General features: G+C 45.7%; 1 protein-coding gene across 1 annotated transcript in view; it reads left to right on the top strand.

Moving 5' to 3' along the window:
• The window catches only part of MMEL1 (membrane metalloendopeptidase like 1), a gene marked incomplete at both ends in the record, with an annotated part of 48907 nt that overhangs the window by 919 nt on the left and 30188 nt on the right, over nt 1-17800 (top strand). Inside the window, 1 exon segment of the mRNA XM_082616102.1 lies at nt 1002-1167. Coding sequence (XP_082472228.1) covers nt 1002-1167 — 166 coding nt within the window.

Raw genomic sequence — 17800 nt, 5'->3', positions numbered from 1 at the left:
CTCCGAGTGTGAGCTTGTGTGAGGACTGGAGCTCGGCAGGGCAGCCAGCTCTCTCCCAGGGCCCGGGCACATTTCTGGGTCAGGGCTCTGTGTGCCAGCAACAGAGGCATGCACATGAGCACACACACATACACCCAGGAGCATGAGCACACCTGTACGGGCACACATGCTCACTCACACGCACCAGGGAGCACGTGCAGCCCTTGGTCCGCTGTCCCCACCTGACCGGAGCAGCACACCCTCTCCTGCACACAGCAGCAGCCCTGGGTGTTTTCCACCACTGCTCACCGCCCGGCTGTCACCGCCTGGCTGGCTGGAGAAGGCGTCCCTTCTGTAGTGACAGTCTGGGGAGACGGCAGGAACTGCGCGCCAGCCAGGTGACTCCTGGAGCTGCCCTGCCGGGGCCCGTCGTGGCCTCCGTGGTCACCGCTGCATAGATTCCAGTCATTCTCGCCTCCCCCTTGCCCCTTGGGCCCCAGGCAGGAACAGTGGGCAGGGAGCCCAGTGGGCCAAGCCACCTCCCAGAGCGTGTCCCTGATGCACCCAGGCCCACAGCTCCCTGATGCACCCAGGCCCACAGCTTCTCAGCACAAGAACCCCAGGCAGGCTCCACTGCAGAAGCCCCTTGACAAGCCTGGGAGCTGGGCCTCTGGGTCCCGCGTGCCCAGCACAAGCTGTGAGCGGAGCGGCCCCGGACCAGCCCCAGCCAGAGAACAAGCTTGGAGGGGACTCCCTCCAGAAGGGACGGCCACCAGGGCCAGCAGGCCAGTCCTGCCCCACCCCTGGCACTCAGACTCTGGCCCGGGGAGAGAGAGAGGAAAGCCCTCAGGCACAGGCCGGCTGTGGCCTTGGGATGGAGAGAGGGACTGAGCACCCGCCAGCCTCAGGCAGGGCCTCAGGAGCTCCACACCCCGTCCTCCGGGCCCTGGCGCCCCAGGCTGGGTGGACGCCGGCCCTGGCCTTGGTCTTGGGCTTCTCAGCTGTGCGCTTTCCCCGTCTAGAGACTTGCAGTGAGAAAGCCCGAGAGCCCGGTGGGGACGGTGGAGGTCGCCGGCCGCGCAGGGCAGGAGCACCGAGGCTTCCTGGAGGGAGGGCGGCGGCTGCTGCGGCTGCTTCTGGTGACCGGCGCCCAGGTCGCCTTGGGCCTCCTCTATGCCGACAGAAGAGGTGAGTGAGGGCACCCCCCACCTCGGGCCCGCCACCGACACCCTGCTCACCGCCTCTTCCCCACGTGGCCTCGGCAATGTCTATGTGCCCGCTCACCTGGATAAGCCAGCCATCGAGCGGGCAGGTGGGGTCTGCTCGGGGCCCCGGGGGCTGCCGGGCTGTGCTGCAGCCTGGAGAGAAGGGGCACTGACCTGCGGGGGCCGGGGCCCTTCCAGAAGGCTCTACCCAGGCGCCGGCTGGCACAAGGCTGGTTCTGCCGGCTCTGAGCTGGCGGGCCCCTGCGGGACTCCCGAGATGCTGCAGAGCGGTTCCCCCCACCCACGCCGCGTCTGCGCGGCCCCCTCCCCTCCCCTGCCGCACAGGGCGCTGCAGTTCCCGGCCGGCCCAGCAGCAGGAGCCCGCGCTCCGGCGCTGGGAACCCGCGGCACAGCATCCCTCCAGCCAGCGGGGCTCGCGTGCCGCCCCTGCAGAGAACCTGCTGGGATCCCCCTCGCGGCCTCCTGAAGGCCTGGGTCCCCGGGGCCTCGTGGCTTCCCAGGCTCTGCTTTTTGCACAGTGGTGGGTGGGGGCCAGGCCGGGGTCCTAGGGAGATGGGGATGCCAGGGCCACCCTGCAGGAGCACCCCCACTCACAGTCCCTCCCCCGTCTCCCCAAGGCCAACGTGGAGGAGCCTGGACTGTGCCCCCCCTTGGGTCTGGAGGCACTGCGGGGGCGGGGGAGGTGCTCGCCTGCCTGCACCTGGGCACCAGGTGGCCCGGGTCAAATCCCAGAGGCACCTGACTCCCGGCAGGCACAGCCTCGGGCGCAGCTGGGCGGTGCACTTGGTTCCTCCTGCAGGTGGGCGGGTGGACGGGGTGGGGGTGGGTGGGAGCTCCGGACTCAGGAGGATCTGCAGGAGAAGCCCTCTCCACGGCCCCAACAGTAGGGCAGCACAGGCTTTGCTACTAGAATATTCCCTCACTGGCCAGAGCCAGCCACCTGTGCTGTGGTGGGACCATCCATCCATCACTGGGCAAGGCTGCTTCTGAGAACCAGACGCGGGTGCTGCCCACAGACGTGCTGGGCGGGCCCTGCCCAGGGCTCCTCCCACCTGACCAGGAGCCTGGCCGGACCCTGCCAGCCGCCGCCGTCTCTGGCCCCTCCGGGTCTCCTGGCAGGGTCGATGGACTCTCCATCTCCATGGGCACGGGCCGTGGGGAGGGACCGCTCACTGCTCGGAGAGCCCTGGAGAGCCCAGACCCCAGGGAACCTCTGTTCAGGACTACTGGGCTGCAAACACCTGGTTGAGAGGCTTCCAGGGGACAGGGCTGACCCCCCACCCCACGCCAGTCCTCATCGAGGTGGTACCAGCCTGACAGCAGGGACCCTCCCTGCCCAGCCTGCCTCCTCCTCGTGGTCCCCTAAATACAAGTGGGGTCTCTGCCAGGGCCCCTCAGGCAGGACTCTGTGCCCCTACCACCCCGAAATGACCCAAGCCGATCTCGGCCTCAGGTCCTGATGGAGCCCGTGGAAGAATTTAAATGCTGCATTATTATTTATTTCTAAAGACTTTCTCATCCACTATGGTTTTGTGGGGTTTTTTTAATTGATTTATGAGTTATTTAGAAATCTCTCTTTTTAAAATTTCTAGATGCTTGGGGACTTTTTCTTAGTTACCCTTTTAAATTGGTTTCTAATTTAATTGCACTGTTGTCAGCAACTGTGGTTTATGTGATATTGATTCTTTGGTATTTACTGAGGCTTGCTTTAGAGCTAATACACAGTCAGTTTTATAAATAATCCACATGTGCACGTGCAGTATACACAATCACCCTTAAGTGAAAGTGGAGATACATACAGAGGTTCAGATGCATCCATTAGGTCAATCAAATCGTCTGTATGTTTGTTTTTTTCCATTTTCTTGACCTTTCAATTCTTGAAAGATGTGTGTGCTAAAATCTTGCCCTGGAGAACTATCAATTTTCTTTGTAGTTATGCCAAGTATTAATTTGTGTGTTTTAAGGTTAAACTATGGGAATTCCCTGGCTGTCCAGTGGTTAGGACTCCATGCTCTCACTGCTGGGGACGTGGCCAAAAAAAAAAAAAAAAGCCACATTATTATGTGGATGCAAATTTAGAATCAGTGTATCTTCACTCTGTGTGATTATGTAGCGCCCCTTTATATCTTAACAGTGCCTTTTGCCTTAATATGTTTTGTTTTAAATTCTGTTTTGTCTGATATGAATTAGCATTTGTTCTCTATTTTTTCCATCCTTTTTCTTTGAGACTTTGTCTCTTTAGCTTTAGGTGTGTCTTTTGGAACCGTGTACAGCTGGATTTTGTCTCCATCTTGTACCTGGAGGATTTAGTCTATGTGTATTCACACAGAAATGTACGATTTTTTTCTGTTGTGTTCTTTTGTGTTTCTGATGCCTCTTCTTTCTCTTTCCTTGCCTTCTTTTGGATTGATCTATTATTTTTCACTCTGTTTTCCTGCAACTATCTTGAAAGTTTTATATTTCTAATCCTTTTAATGGTTACCTTAGATTTTTGGTTTTAATATTTATTTCAAAAGTTATACATAAACCTTTTTCAGAAAATTGAGTGTTTTTTAAATAAAACTTTGAGTGGGAAATACAATCCCTCGCCCACAATCCTGCCTCCTGGAATTCTGCTCCTCAGAAAGAGCCATATTCATTGTCTAGTGCAGAGGTCTGCAAACTATGGCCTGTGGGCCAAATCTGGCCCACTGCCTGTTTTTGTAAATAAAGCTTTATTGGAACACAGCTGTGTCTACTCACTTATGTATTGTCCGTGGGTGTTTTCAGGCTATAAGCGCTAAGTTGAGTCGGTGAGACAGAGTCTGTATATGGCTCACAAAGGCTAAAACATACGTTGTCTGGCCTTTTACAGAAAAATATTGCCAAGCCCTGGACTGGGGTGTCTAAGCCTCCTCTTTGGACCCTTCTCTCTTTATTGTCAGCGTTAGATCACAGGGAGGCATCGTAAGGCTGTGGTTCATACCCAGGCTCCTGAATCTGACAGCCTGGTTGGGCTTGCCAGCCCCCCACATCCCAGCTGTGTGACCTTGGAAGGTTTTCTTCACACCTCTGTGCCTCAGTTTCCTTATCTGTAAAATGGAACATAACATAGAGGCTTACTGGAGGGTTCAATGATTAATACATCAATAACACTTAGAAAAATGTCTGTCATGCTGTTTATGATCAGATTTAATAATAAAATATTAGATTTGTCATTGATTCCCTATCCATATTGTTATTGACATCCCGAATGGGAGGCAGATTTAGCTCCTTAAGCCACCCAGGCTTCCACTGTCCCAGTATAGGTACATCATTGCTTTTGGATAAATCCATATGCATCATTACAATAGTTCTACTGAGTATTTTTCACAGCTGAGCTATGAAGAATAGTTGGATTACATTTCCTTTCCTTGTTATTACTTTGTTTTCTTATCATTAATAGCTATCTTGTTTAAGGAGTTTCATTTCTCTCCTGCCACTTTTCCTCTCTCTCTCTCTCTCTCTCTTTCTCTCTTCTCTCTCTCTCTCAGACTCTATATACATATCTGTGGCATGGTTTGATATTATCCTACAGTATTTGGGTGCCCTGTTCAGATTTTGTTCATTCTTTTACTCTTTGTGATACAGTTTGAAGAGTTTGACCCTAATTAGTCTTCAGTTTCACTGGTTCTTTCCTCAGCTGTATCCAGGGTGCTGGTCAGCCAGTCAAAGTAATTCTTCATCTCTAATATCATGCTTTTTCTTTCTGATATTTCCATTTCCCTCTTTTTTATAGTTTCCATCTCTTTGTTGAAATTTCTTGTCTGTTCATGCATGTTATCCACCTTTTGCATTAGATGGAAACATATTAACATATTAACCATAGTTATTTTGCAGTCCTTCTCTGATAATGCCAGTATCTGAGCTATCTCTGAGCCTAGTTCTATTGATTACTTTATCTCATGGCAATGGATTGTTTTTTCTTGCCTCTGTGTGTGTGTGTGTGTGTGTGTCATACATTTTTACTGAATGCTAAACATCCAGAGAAAGAGCAGAGACTGAGGTAAACAGCATTTGCACCCAGAAACAAGCACAGTTATTCTGTCAGTCTGTTAGTGTGAGAGATTGAATCCATCTAGTCAGGAGTCAGCTGATTTGGGGTTTTGTTTTCACTTTTGTCACCCTCGGTGCACCACAGACTTCACCTTTCTCTCGCTGTGAGCAGTGATTACCTGCGCTTAGAGAAGTGGGCCTGGGGGGCCAGAGGTTCCCCGTTGTTCCTGCTCCAGCCTCAGATCTCAGCAGTCCCTGGATGTGTGCAACACAGAGGGGTTCTCTCCATGCCTCTGCCCCTCCACAGATGGTAGGTTGCCCTTGCTTTTCAGTGCTTGGCTCATGCTGGGGTGGGGGATCTCTGGTGTCCTGGCCCCATCTCAGTCTTGGAGTGGGGGTGTCTCAGTATCCCTGCCCCGATCCCCATGGCCATCAAACTTTGCCTTATGCCTGAGTCCCCTGCCCCTCTCCTAGTGGCAGCGGACCTCAGCTTGATGTCAGTCTGGGATCCTGGGCCCACAGGGGTCTCCTGTGCCTCTCCCATGAGCAGAGGATGTTTATATCTGACTCTCCTCCGGGCCAGTAGGTTTTCATCTGGTCCATGGGAGTGAGAGGGTTTACTACCCTCCCCTCGGTGGTTTAAAGCTCTTGCTTCCTAAAAGAGGAGGGTCCAGGCAAGCAGGAGACGCCTCCTGCTGGCACCTCAGCAGAAGCAGATAACCTTCTGCATGCCTGTGCCACTGAGGGGGACTCTCTGGTCTTCTGAGACCTGCCCCAGTTTTTCTCATTGGCACCTGGTAAGGATCCAGGTTATTTCCTGGTAAGGAAATAACTGGTGAATGAGTGCAAAATCCCCCTGTGCTGAGGCTCCAGCTGTTCCACACTGACAAGCTAACTCACACTTGGCCTTCAAGAATTCATTAAAATGTTAGCTGATTTCTTCTTATCCACTTGTGTGGTGACTGTCTCTTACTCCTACGTCCTGTCAGAGTTCTCAGTTCTGCTTGGTGGGATGTGTCACTCTGTTTTCCTGGTCACCCTCTTACCTCAGGTCCTAGATGAGCTCCAGAAAAGCTGTGATTTCTGTAGACTATCTGGATTTTTCCTGTTATTACAAAGGGAATGATACTCTAGTTGGCTTTTGATGTCGTAAGCGGAAAGCAGAAGTAATATACCTTAAATTTTATATGCATATTTAACTTAAAGTATTCAGCTAGTCAATATCTTCATATTTCTTCCAAACAATACAAGCATTTAGAACAGTTTAACTCATCCTCCACCCTGATCACATGTTATTGTGGGTAAGTCCGTGGTTTCTATCTTATTTTTTATTTACTGAACACAGGCAACATTCTCTAATATACTCAATTTAATTCCGATTTTCCCAAGTCCTTATCAGTTTCTTTTTTTTTTTTTAATTTACTTTTGGCTGTGTTGGGTCTTCGTTGTTGGGTCTTCGTTGCTGCGTGTGGGCTTTCTCTAGCTGTGGTGAGCGGGGGCTTCTCTTCGTTGTGGTGCACGGACTTCTCATTGCAGTGGCTTCTCTTGTTTCAGAGCTCGGGCTCTAGGTGCACGGGCTTCAGTAGTTGTGGCACATGGGCTCAGTAGTTGTGGCTCACAGGCTCTAGAGCACAGGCTGAGTAGTTGTGGCGCATGGGCTTAGTTGCTCCACGGCATGTGGGAACTTCCCGGACAAGGTGTCGAACACATGTCCCCTGCACTGGCAGGAGGATTCTTAACCACTGTGGCACCAGGGAAGTCCCTTATCAGTTTCTTTGCTCATCATTCTTCCTACTTCTCAGGTAGCCCTTATGAAATCATTTTCCTTCTTTCTGAAGTACATGCTTTCGGAGACTCCTACACAAAGTGTGTCCATGGACCAGTGGTGTTGGCCTCCCCTGAGAACTTGTTAGAAATTCAGAAACTCGGGGCCCATCCCAGGCCTACTGGATTAGGATCTGCATTTCATCCCCAGGTAACTCATCTGCGCTAAGTTTGGGAAACGCTGATTAGGACACAGCATTTGTTGAACTTGCTTGATAATCAGAGTAACCTGGGGCAATTGTTAAAAATCCAGACCTTGGACCCTGTCTCCATCTGCTTGGGCCACCATAACAAAATACCATAAAGTCAGGATGACTTAAGCAACGGAAATCTATTTTCCCCTAGTTCTGGAGCCTAGGAGTCCAAGATCAGGCTATCAGCCAATTCAGTTCCTGGTGAGGACTCTCTTCTTGACTTACAGACAGCCACCTTCTCACTGTGTCCTCATGTGGTGGACAGAGCACGTTCTGGTGTCTCTTCCTCTTCTTATAAGGCACCAGCCCTACTGGATCAGGGCCCCACCCTTATGACTTATTTAACCTTCATCGCCTCCTCACAGGTGCCAACGCCAAATGCAGTCACATTGGGGGTTAGGACTTCAACATAGGAATGGTGGGTTGGGGGGAGAAGATACAAAATTTAGTCCATAACAGGACTCAACCTGGGCAGAACCAAGAAATCTTATAGGGTAAGACCTCCGAATCTGTACTGTAACCAGCATGTTAGGCCTTTCTTGTGATCAGGCAGATTTGGGGAGCACAGCTTTAAAATACTCTTTCAGGGGCCTCCCTGGTGGCGCAGTGGTTGAGAATCTGCCTGCTAATGCAGGGGACACGGGTTCGAGCCCTGGTCTGGGAGGATCCCACATGCCGCGGAGCAACTAGGCCCGTGAGCCACAACTACTGAGCCGGCACGTTTGGAGCCTGTGCTCCGCAACAAGAGAGGCCGCAATAGTGAGAGGCCCGCACACCACGATGAAGAGTGGCCCCCACTTGCCGCAACTAGAGAAAGCCCTGGCACAGAAACAAAGACTGAACACAGCAAAAATAAATAAATAAGTTAATAAACTCCTACCCCCCAACATCTTCTTTAAAAAAAAAAATACTCTTTCAACTGTAAACCTTCATTTTTGTTTACTTGAAAATGACTTTATTTAGTAGTTATCCTTCAGTGATAGTTTAACTGGTTACACAAATCTGGGCTTAGTTACATTCTCAATATCTTGAAGATTTACTTTCACTGTCTCTGACTTCCATTGCTGCTGTTCAGAAATCTGGTTCAATCTAATTGGCCTTCTTGTCAGATGAACTTTTTCCCCTCTGAGCTGTTTTCTCCCTGGTACTGTGCATTTTTACCATGAGGTGTCTAACTATGAAGCTCTTTTTATTTATTCTGCTTTGCATCTGTTGTGATTCTTGGATCCGAGCATTAATGACATTTATTAATTTTGGAAACTTGTAGCCACTGTCTTTTTAATATTGTGTGTCCCACATTATCTTTATTTTCTCCTAAAATTCTGATTACATATGCACTCAATTTTTCTCACTCTATCTTCCATATCTTTTAGAGGAAAGTTTCCATCTCTTTGATTTTGCCCCACATTCTGGGTAAATTCTTTAGAACTACATTCAAATTCACTAAATCTCTCTTCAGCTCTGTTGTATCTGCCACTTAACCCATCCATTTTGGATTTTTTCTAAAAAAAAAATTATTTTCAACAATTTCATGTTTTTTATTTCTAGAGTTTCCAAGTGATTCTTTTACAAATTGATTTTTTCAATGTTTTCTTTGCCCTTGTTTTTAATTTTTATTTCTTTCAATGATTCAAACATACTTGGGTTATTTCTGCATCAGCTAGCCACTGCTGCCTAACAAATCACCCCAATACTTAGGGGTTTAAAACAACACTTGTTTATCATGACACACATCCATCAGTAGGCTGCAGGGCTCAGCTGATGTAGGTCAGCCTCAGCTGGGGCAGCTGTTCCATGAATTTCATCCTCCTACAAGGACCAGCAAGCATGTCCCTCTCCATACAGAAGCTCACGGGGACAAGTGGAAACACACTTAGGGCCTAGGCTCTGAGCTGGAGTACACTATTTCCACCTCGTTCTATTATCAAAGCCACAGGGGCAAACCCACAGTGAAGAGAGAGGAGATATTCTCTGCCCCTTCAGGGAAAGCAACTACAATGGCATGTGCAAAGGCAGAGATGCAGAGAGACATTGAGGTTTGGGGCCTGTGATGCCAGCTTCCACATGTTATGGGTCAGATAATCCTAAAATATGAATCCTTGGGGTTCTAGTCCTGCTGTTTGCTGTTTCTCACTCATGGAATCTGGTCTTCTCATAAACCTCAGTCCATGTTCAAATTGGCTTTATCTGCGAGAATCCTTTGTTACTTGGGCTAAGTTTACCTCCAGACAATATGTGTGTTTGTTTCCATCAGGCACCTGGGAATGCTACCAGCCTATATTTAATTTCTCAGCTTGTGGTTTCCTTGACCACAGGGTCATGTAAGCTCACACCCCACAGCTGCATGACAACCAGCCTGTGATGATACATTCTCCAGGGAGGACGGTTATTTTCCACCCAATAAAGTTCTTTGTAGCCCTCTTTTGTTAGGGAGGGAGAGACAGAGACAGGAAGAAGAGAGAGACAGAAAAAGGAAACAAATTATTCACATCAAGGCCAACCTTTAGGAGAACAGACCTTTCAAAGGAAATGTCAGGTTTGTTTTTTAATGTAGAGAGTCTATGTGAAAATAGTTGGCATATTACAGAAGTTCTTCAAGCAAATATAAAAAGGAACAAGAGTAGACACATGTCAACTGGGTACAAGGAAGTCTACTCCCTTCTGGAATCATGAAGGGGGGAAATATCCCTGTTTGGGGTCTGTTTGCTGTGTCTCCTGTTGATCCTATTTTAGCATTAGAGGAAGATTTCATTTCTGTTCAGCTTTTGTGTCAAAGGCCTTGCTGTTTGCCTCTTCTCTTGCTCAGAAGAACAGATTTTGAATGAGAATATAGGTGCTGGAAGTCCAACCTCCACCAGTTGCTAGTGACCGGCCATGGGTGCATCACCCCACAGGCCTGTCAGTTTTCGCATCAGAAAAATGGAGGTGGTGACCCTCACAAATGAGGTGGTGTAAGTTAAAGGCAAAGTGCACAAACATGGTGATCTCATCTCATTCAGTTTTGGAAATGTTTTCTCAAGAGCCCACTGCATCCTCAGGAAACTCTTGAGCTGTAGCATCAGATGAACTTACCCCAGGAATTTCCCCCAACCAGAAGGTTATGGCAGACTGTGCTGGGAATGCAGTGGAGGAAATGGGAGGGGGACATAAGCATGGAGAGGGCATGAACTTACCTCCCCAGTGTTGGGTGTTTGTTCTGGTTTTATCTGACTAGACTGGAAGCAGATCAATCAGATGTGCTGTTTGGGTTCCCACAATGCTTCATTCACCCCGTTTACCCTGTGCTCCCCTTTCTGGTCCTGCTCATTATTCCTTCCCACCAACCTGGACTCCCAACTGGTTACCTGCTCTTTCTATGGGAAGACTTTCTTTAGTTATGTGTTGTAGTGAGTACTGTGTAATGGAGAAAAATTCTCTCAGCTTTTGCCTGAAATGTCTTTATTTCACTTTCACTTTTTAACTATATTTTTGCTGGATATAGAATTCTAAGTTGGTAGTTAGTTTGTTTTCTTCAAGCATCCATTCAAGAGTTTGTTCCATCGTCTTCTGATCACCATTGTTTGTGATGAGAAGCCAGCCGTCACTCTTCTTGTAGCTCCCATGAATTAATGTCTTTTTTCTCCTCTGACTGTTTTTATGAATATCTCGTTCTCTGTAGTTCTCAGCAGTTTGACTTGATGCTGCTACGAGCATGGTTTTCTTTGTATTCATCCTGCTTGGGATATACTGCCCTTCTTGGATCTATAGGCTTATGTCTTTCATCAATTTTGAAAAATTATTAGCCATTATCTCTTCAGAGATTGCTGACTCATACCATTCTCCTGTGGGGCTCTAGCTACATAGATGTTAAGCTATTTAATATGGTTCGACAGATCTCAGATCCTCTGCTCATGTTGTTTCAAAGTAATTTTTCTAAATTTCTTTTTCTTTCTCTTTTTCTTTTCTTTTTTTTTTTTGGCCATGCCGCATGGCATGTGGGATCTTAGTTCCCTGACCAGGGATTAAACCCATGCCCCTTGCATTGGAAGAAGCATGGAGTCTTAACCACTGGACCACCAGGGAAGTCCAACTTTTCTAAATTTTAGAACAGCTTTAGGACTTCCCTGGTGGTGCAATGGTTATGAATCCACCTGCCAGTGCAGGGGACACGGGTTCGAGCCCTGCTCCGGGAAGATCCCACATGCCACGGAGCAGCTAAGCCCATGCACCACAACTACTGAGCCTGTGCTCTAGAGCCCTCGCGCTACAACTACTTAAGCCCACAACAAGGGCAGCAGCCACTGCAATGAGAAGCCCATGCACCACAACGAAGAGTAGCCCCCACTCATCGCAACTAGAGAAAGCCTGCATGCAGCAACGAAGACCCAACGCAGCCACAATTAAATAAATAAATAAAAACAGCTTTAGATTTACAGAATTATTGCAAAGAGAGTACACAATTCCCATATACTTCATACCACATCTTATATCACATAAGTGTGATACATCTGTCACAAGTAATGAACCAATGTTTATATATTACTATTAACCCAGTCCATGCTTTATTCATATTTCCTCAGTTTTCCCCTCATGTCCTTTTCTGTCCCAGAACCCCACATGATTTAGTTGGCAAATCTCCTTGGACTCTTGGCTGTGATGGTTTCTCAGCCTTCCCTTGATTTTTATGATCTTGACAGTTTTTAGGAGGACTGGCCAGGTACTTTGTAGGATGTCTCTCATTTGTCTGATGTTCAGACTGGGGTGATGTTTTGGGGAGGAAGCCTACAGACCAAGGGGACATAATTTCAGTGACTTACCACGTTGATGTCAACCTTGATCACATGGCTTGAGGTAGTGTTTGTCAGCTTTTTGCACTGTATAGGTACCTTTGTCCCCTCTCTTTCCACACTGTCCTCTTTGGAAGGAAGGCAGCACATGCAGACCACACTTAAGGGGTGGGGAGTTATACTACACATCCTTACAGGTGGAGTATCTATGTAATCTATTTGGAATTCTTCTGTTTGGAAGACTTGTCTATGAGACCACCACCCCCAGTTTTTATTTATTCAACAATTTAAAACAACAATTTGTCAGTATGGACTCATGGATATTTATTTTATACTTTGAGTTATAATCCAATACCACTTCATTTTGTTGCTCAAATAGATCCGACTTTGGCCACTGGGAGCTCTGTCAGTTGGCTTCTGTGCCCCTTCAACATACCCAATCATTGTGTGTTTGGCGTTTGGCGGGGAAGGTAACACTTTCTTACTTTGTGACACTAAAAGATGTTCCAGGTTCACCTTGTATACTTCTTGCCCCAATTACAGAATCCATCATTTCTCCAAGGATCACTGGTTCTTTTTTTTTGGACAATGGTGTTAGAAACCAAGATCTGGGTGCCTATTTGCTCATTGCTTTTGGGTTGTTTTTACTTCTGGTCACTCTCAGGTGATCTATAAATATTTGTGTATGTATCCATCTGTGTCTATAAGCTAACTGTGAGTTTATACTGATGTCTCCACCTCTAATCCATGACCACATGGATCATTCTACCTCCTCCCTCACTTATCAGTAACTACCCTAGTAGCAGTAACATGCCTGGCCTTCTACTAGCCATTTGCCTACTTATTCAATTCCAACATACATGTATGGTGGTTTCAGAATTGTTCACCTGTACTCCCCTGGGGAACAACTTTATCAACTAGGGCGCAGCACTACATACAGCTCCTTTGCCTTCAGTTGTACAGTTTTTCTGCTCATTTTCAACTTGATTCAGCTCAGCACCTTGTGCCTCTACTGCTTTTTAGTGAGGCTACTGCACACACTGTGAAATATTTAGATTCTCCTGCTGCATTTCACCCTGGGATTCCCTGACCTCCCAAATGTTCTTGTAAACTTTGCATACATTGAGGTTTACTGTTTGTGTTATAAAGTTCTGTGGGTTTGGGCAAGTGCCTACTGTATTGTATTCACCACTGGGTATTAGAATAATCTCACTACCCTAACTATTCCTGTGCTTCACCTCTTCACACCCGCCAGCACCACCCCTGCATCACATCCCCCACCAAACTCCTGGCCATCATTGTTGACGCTCTCTGAATGTTTGTTTTCCCAGACTGTCATATAATTGGAATCAGTGTACGTAGTTTTTCAACCTGGCTTCTTTCACTTAGCAATATACACTTAAGAGTCATCCATGTCGGCCTCCCATGGGACCCGGCCAGAGGAGCAGTGGTGGAGTTTCGAGACTAGGGTGGTGCCAAAGATAGACAAAACAACTAGTGGAATAGGAAGCATCTTAAAATTAGATGCAAGCGGCAGGACTCAGGCTGGTGCAATGTCAAGCCGGCCTCTGCTGCCACAGGCTTGCCCCGCCTCCGTGCCCCTCCCTCCCCCTGGCCTGAGTGAGCCAGAGCCCCCGAATCAGCTGCTCCTTTAACCCCATACTGTCTGAGTGAAGAACAGGTGCCCTCAGGCGACCTACACGCAGAGGCAGGTCCAAATCCAAAGCTGAACCCCAGGAGCTGTGAGAACAAAGAAGAGAAAGGGAAATTTCTCCCAGCAGCCTCAGGAGAAGCGAGTTAAATCTCCACAGTCAACTTGATGTACCCTGCATCTGTGGAATACCTGAATAGACAATGAATCATCCCAAATTGAGGAGGTGGATTTTGGGAGCAACGATATATTATTTTTTTTCACTTTTTCTCTTTTTTTCAGTGTGTATGTGTATGCTACTGTGTGTGATTTTGTCTGTATAGCTTTGATTTTACCATTTGTCCTAGGGTTCTGTCTGTCCATTTTTTTTATTGCTTAAAAAATTTTTTTTCATAATAATTATTTTTTTATTTTAATAACTTTATTTTATTTTACTTTATTTTATTTTATCTTCTTCTTTCTTTCTTTCTTTCTTTCTTTCTTTCTTTTCTCCCTTTTATTCTGAGTCATGTGGAGGACAGGCTCTTGCTGCTCCAGCCAGGTGTCAGGGCTGTGCCACTGAGGTGGGAGAGCCAAGTTCAGGACACTGCTCCACAAGAGACCCCCCAGCTCCACGTAATATCAAACGGTGAAAATCTCCCAGAGATCTCCATCTCAACACCAAGACCCAGCTCCACTCAAAGACCAGCAAGCTACAGTTCAGGACACCCTATGCCAAACAACTAGCAAGACAGGAACACAACCTCATCCATTAGCACAGAGGCTGCCTGAAATCATAATAAGGCCACAGACACCCCAAAACACACCACCAGACGTGGACTTACCCACCAGAAAGACAACATCCAGCCTCATCCACCAGAACACAGGCACTAGTCCCCTCCACCAGGAAGCCTACACAAAACACTGAACAAACCTTAGCAATGGGGACAGACACCAAAAACAACAGAAACTACGGACCTGCAGCCTATGAAAAGGAGACCCAAAACACAGTACGTTAAGCAAAATGAGAAGACAGAGAAACACAAAGTGGATGAAGGAGCAAGGCAAAAACCCACCAGACCAAACAAATGAAGAGGAAATAGGCAGTCTACCTGAAAAAGAATTCAAAATAATGATAGTAAAGATGATCCAAAATCTTGGAAATAGAACAGAGAAAATACAAGAAACATTTAGCAAGGACCTAGAAGAACTAAAGAGCAAACAAACAGAGATGAACAACACAATAAATGAAATTTAAAATTCTCTAGAAGAGATCAATAGCAGAATAACTGAGGCAGAAGAACGGATAAGTGACCTGGAAGATAAAATAGTGGAAATAACTACTTCAGAGCAGAATAAAGAAAAAAGAATGAAAAGAATTGAGGACAGCCTCAGAGACCTCTGGGACAATATTAAATGCACCAACATTGGAATTATAGGTGTCCCAGAAGAAGAAGAGAAAAAGAAAGGGACTGAGAAAATATTTGAAGAGATTATAGTTGAAAACTTCCCTAATATGGGAAAGGAAATAGTTAATCAAGTCCAGGAAGCACAGAGCGTCCCATACAGGATAAATCCAAGGAGAAACATGCCAAGACACATACTAATCAAACTATCAAAAATTAAATACAAAGAAAAAATATTAAAAGCAGCAAGGGAAAAACAACCAGTAACACATAAGGGAATCCCCATAAGGTTCACAGCTGATCTTTCAGCAGAAACTCTGCAAGCCAGAAGGGAATGGCAGGACATATTTAAAGTGATGAAAGAGAAAAACCTACAACCAAGATTATTCTACCCAGCAAGGATCTCATTCAGATTTGATGGAGAAATTAAAAGCTTTACAGACAAGCAAAAGCTAAGAGAGTTCAGCACCACCAAACCAGCTTTACAACAAATGCTAAAGGAACTTCTCTAGGCAGGAAACACAAGAGAAGGAAAAGGCCTACAATAACAAACCCAAAACAATTAAGAAAATGGTAATAGGAACATACATATTGATAATTACATTAAATGTAAATGGATTAAATGCTCCAACCAAAAGACATAGACTGGCTGAATGGATACAAAAACAAGACCCGTATATATGCTGTCTACAAGAGACCCACTTCAGACCTAGGGACATATACAGACTGAAAGTGAGCAGATGGAAAAAGATATTTTATGCAAATGGAAATCAAAAGAAAGCTGGAGTAGCACTTCTCATATCAGACAAAATAGACGTTAAAACAAAGACTATTACAAGAGACAAAGAAGGACACTACATAATGATCAAGAGATCAATCCAAGAAGAAGATATAACAATTGTAAATTTTTATGCACCCAACATAGGAGCACCTCAATACATAAGGCAAATACTAACAGCCATAAAAGGGGAAATCAACAGTAACACAATCATAGTAGGGGACTTTAACACCCCACTTTCACCAATGGACAGATCATCCAAAATGAAAATAAATAAGGAAACACAAGCTTTAAATGATACATTAAACAAGATGGACTTAATTGACATTTATAGGACATTCCATCCCAAAACAATAGAATACACTTTCTTCTCAAGTGCTCATGGAACATTCTCCAGGAGAGATCATATCTTGGGTCACAAATCAAGCTTTGGTAAATTTAACAAAATTGAAATTGTATCAAGTATCTTTTCGGACCACAACACTATGAGACTAGATATCAATTACAGGAAAAAATCTATAAAAAATACAAACACATGGAGGCTAAACAATACACTACTTAATAACCAAGCGATCACTGAAGAAATCAAAGGGAAAATAAAAAAATACCTAGAAACAAATGACAATGAACACACAACAATCAATAAGTGGTGCTGGGAAAACTGGACTCCTACATGTAAAAGAATGAAATTACAACACTCCCTAACACCATACACAAAAATAAGCTCAAAATGGGTTAAAGACCTAAATGTAAGTCCAGACACCATCAAACTCTTAGAGGAAAACATAGGCAGAACACCTCTATGACATAAATCGCAGCAAGATCCTTTTTGACCCACCTCCTAGAGAAATGGAAATAAAAACAAAAATAAACAAATGGGACCTAATGAAACTTAAAAGCTTTTGCACAGCAAAGGAAACCATAAACAAGACGAAAACACAACCCTCAGAATGGGAGAAAATATTTGCAGATGAAGCAACTGACAAAGGATTAATCTCCAAAACATACAAGCAACTCATGCAGCTCAATAACAAAAAAACAAACAACCCAATCCAAAAATGGGCAGAAGACCTAAATAGACATTTCTCCAAAGAAGATATGCAGATTGCCAACAAACACATGAAAGAATGCTCAACATCATTAATCATTAAAGAAATGCAAATCAAAACTACAATGAGATATCATCGCACACCAGTCAGAATGGCCATCATCAAAAAATCTACAAACAATAAATGCTGGAGAGGATGTGGAGAAAAGGGAACCCTCTTGCTCTGTTGGTGGGAATGTAAATTGATACAGCCACTATGGAGAACAGTATGGAGGTTCCTTAAAAACTAAAAATGGAACTACCATACGACCCAGCAATCCCACTACTGAGCTTATACCCTGAGAAAACCATAATTCAAAAAGAGTCATGTACCAAAATGTTCACTGCAGCTCTATTTACAATAGCCAGGACATGGAAGCAACCTAAGTGTCCATCAACAGATGAATGGGTAAAGAAGATGTGGCATACATATACAATGACATATTACTCAGCCATAAAAAGGAACGAAACTGAGTTATTTGTAGTGAGGTGGATGGACCTAGAGTCTGTCATACAGAGTGAAGTAAGTCAGAAAGAGAAAAACAAATACCGTATGCTAACACATATATATGGATTCTTAAAAAAAAAAGAAAGAAAGAAAATGGTCAGAAGAACCTACGGGCAAGATGGGAATAAATATGCAGACCTACCAGAGAATGGACTTGAGGATACGTGGAGGGTGAAGGGTAAGCTGGGACAAAGTGAGAGAGTGGCATGGACATATATACACTACCAAACGTGAAATAGATAGTGGGAAGCAGCCGCATAGCACAGGGAGATCAGCTCGGTGCTTTGTGACCACCTAGAGGGGTGGGATAGGGAGGGTGGGAGGGAGGGAGATGCAAGAGGGAAGAGATATGGGGACATATGTATATGTATTACTGATTCACTTTGTT

This window comes from Mesoplodon mirus, assembly GCF_964341445.2.
Source record: "Mesoplodon mirus genome assembly, chromosome: 3".
NCBI lineage: Eukaryota > Metazoa > Chordata > Mammalia > Artiodactyla > Ziphiidae > Mesoplodon > Mesoplodon mirus.
Note: the sequence above shows the minus strand (reverse complement) of the source record. Positions and strands in the feature narration are given on the sequence as shown.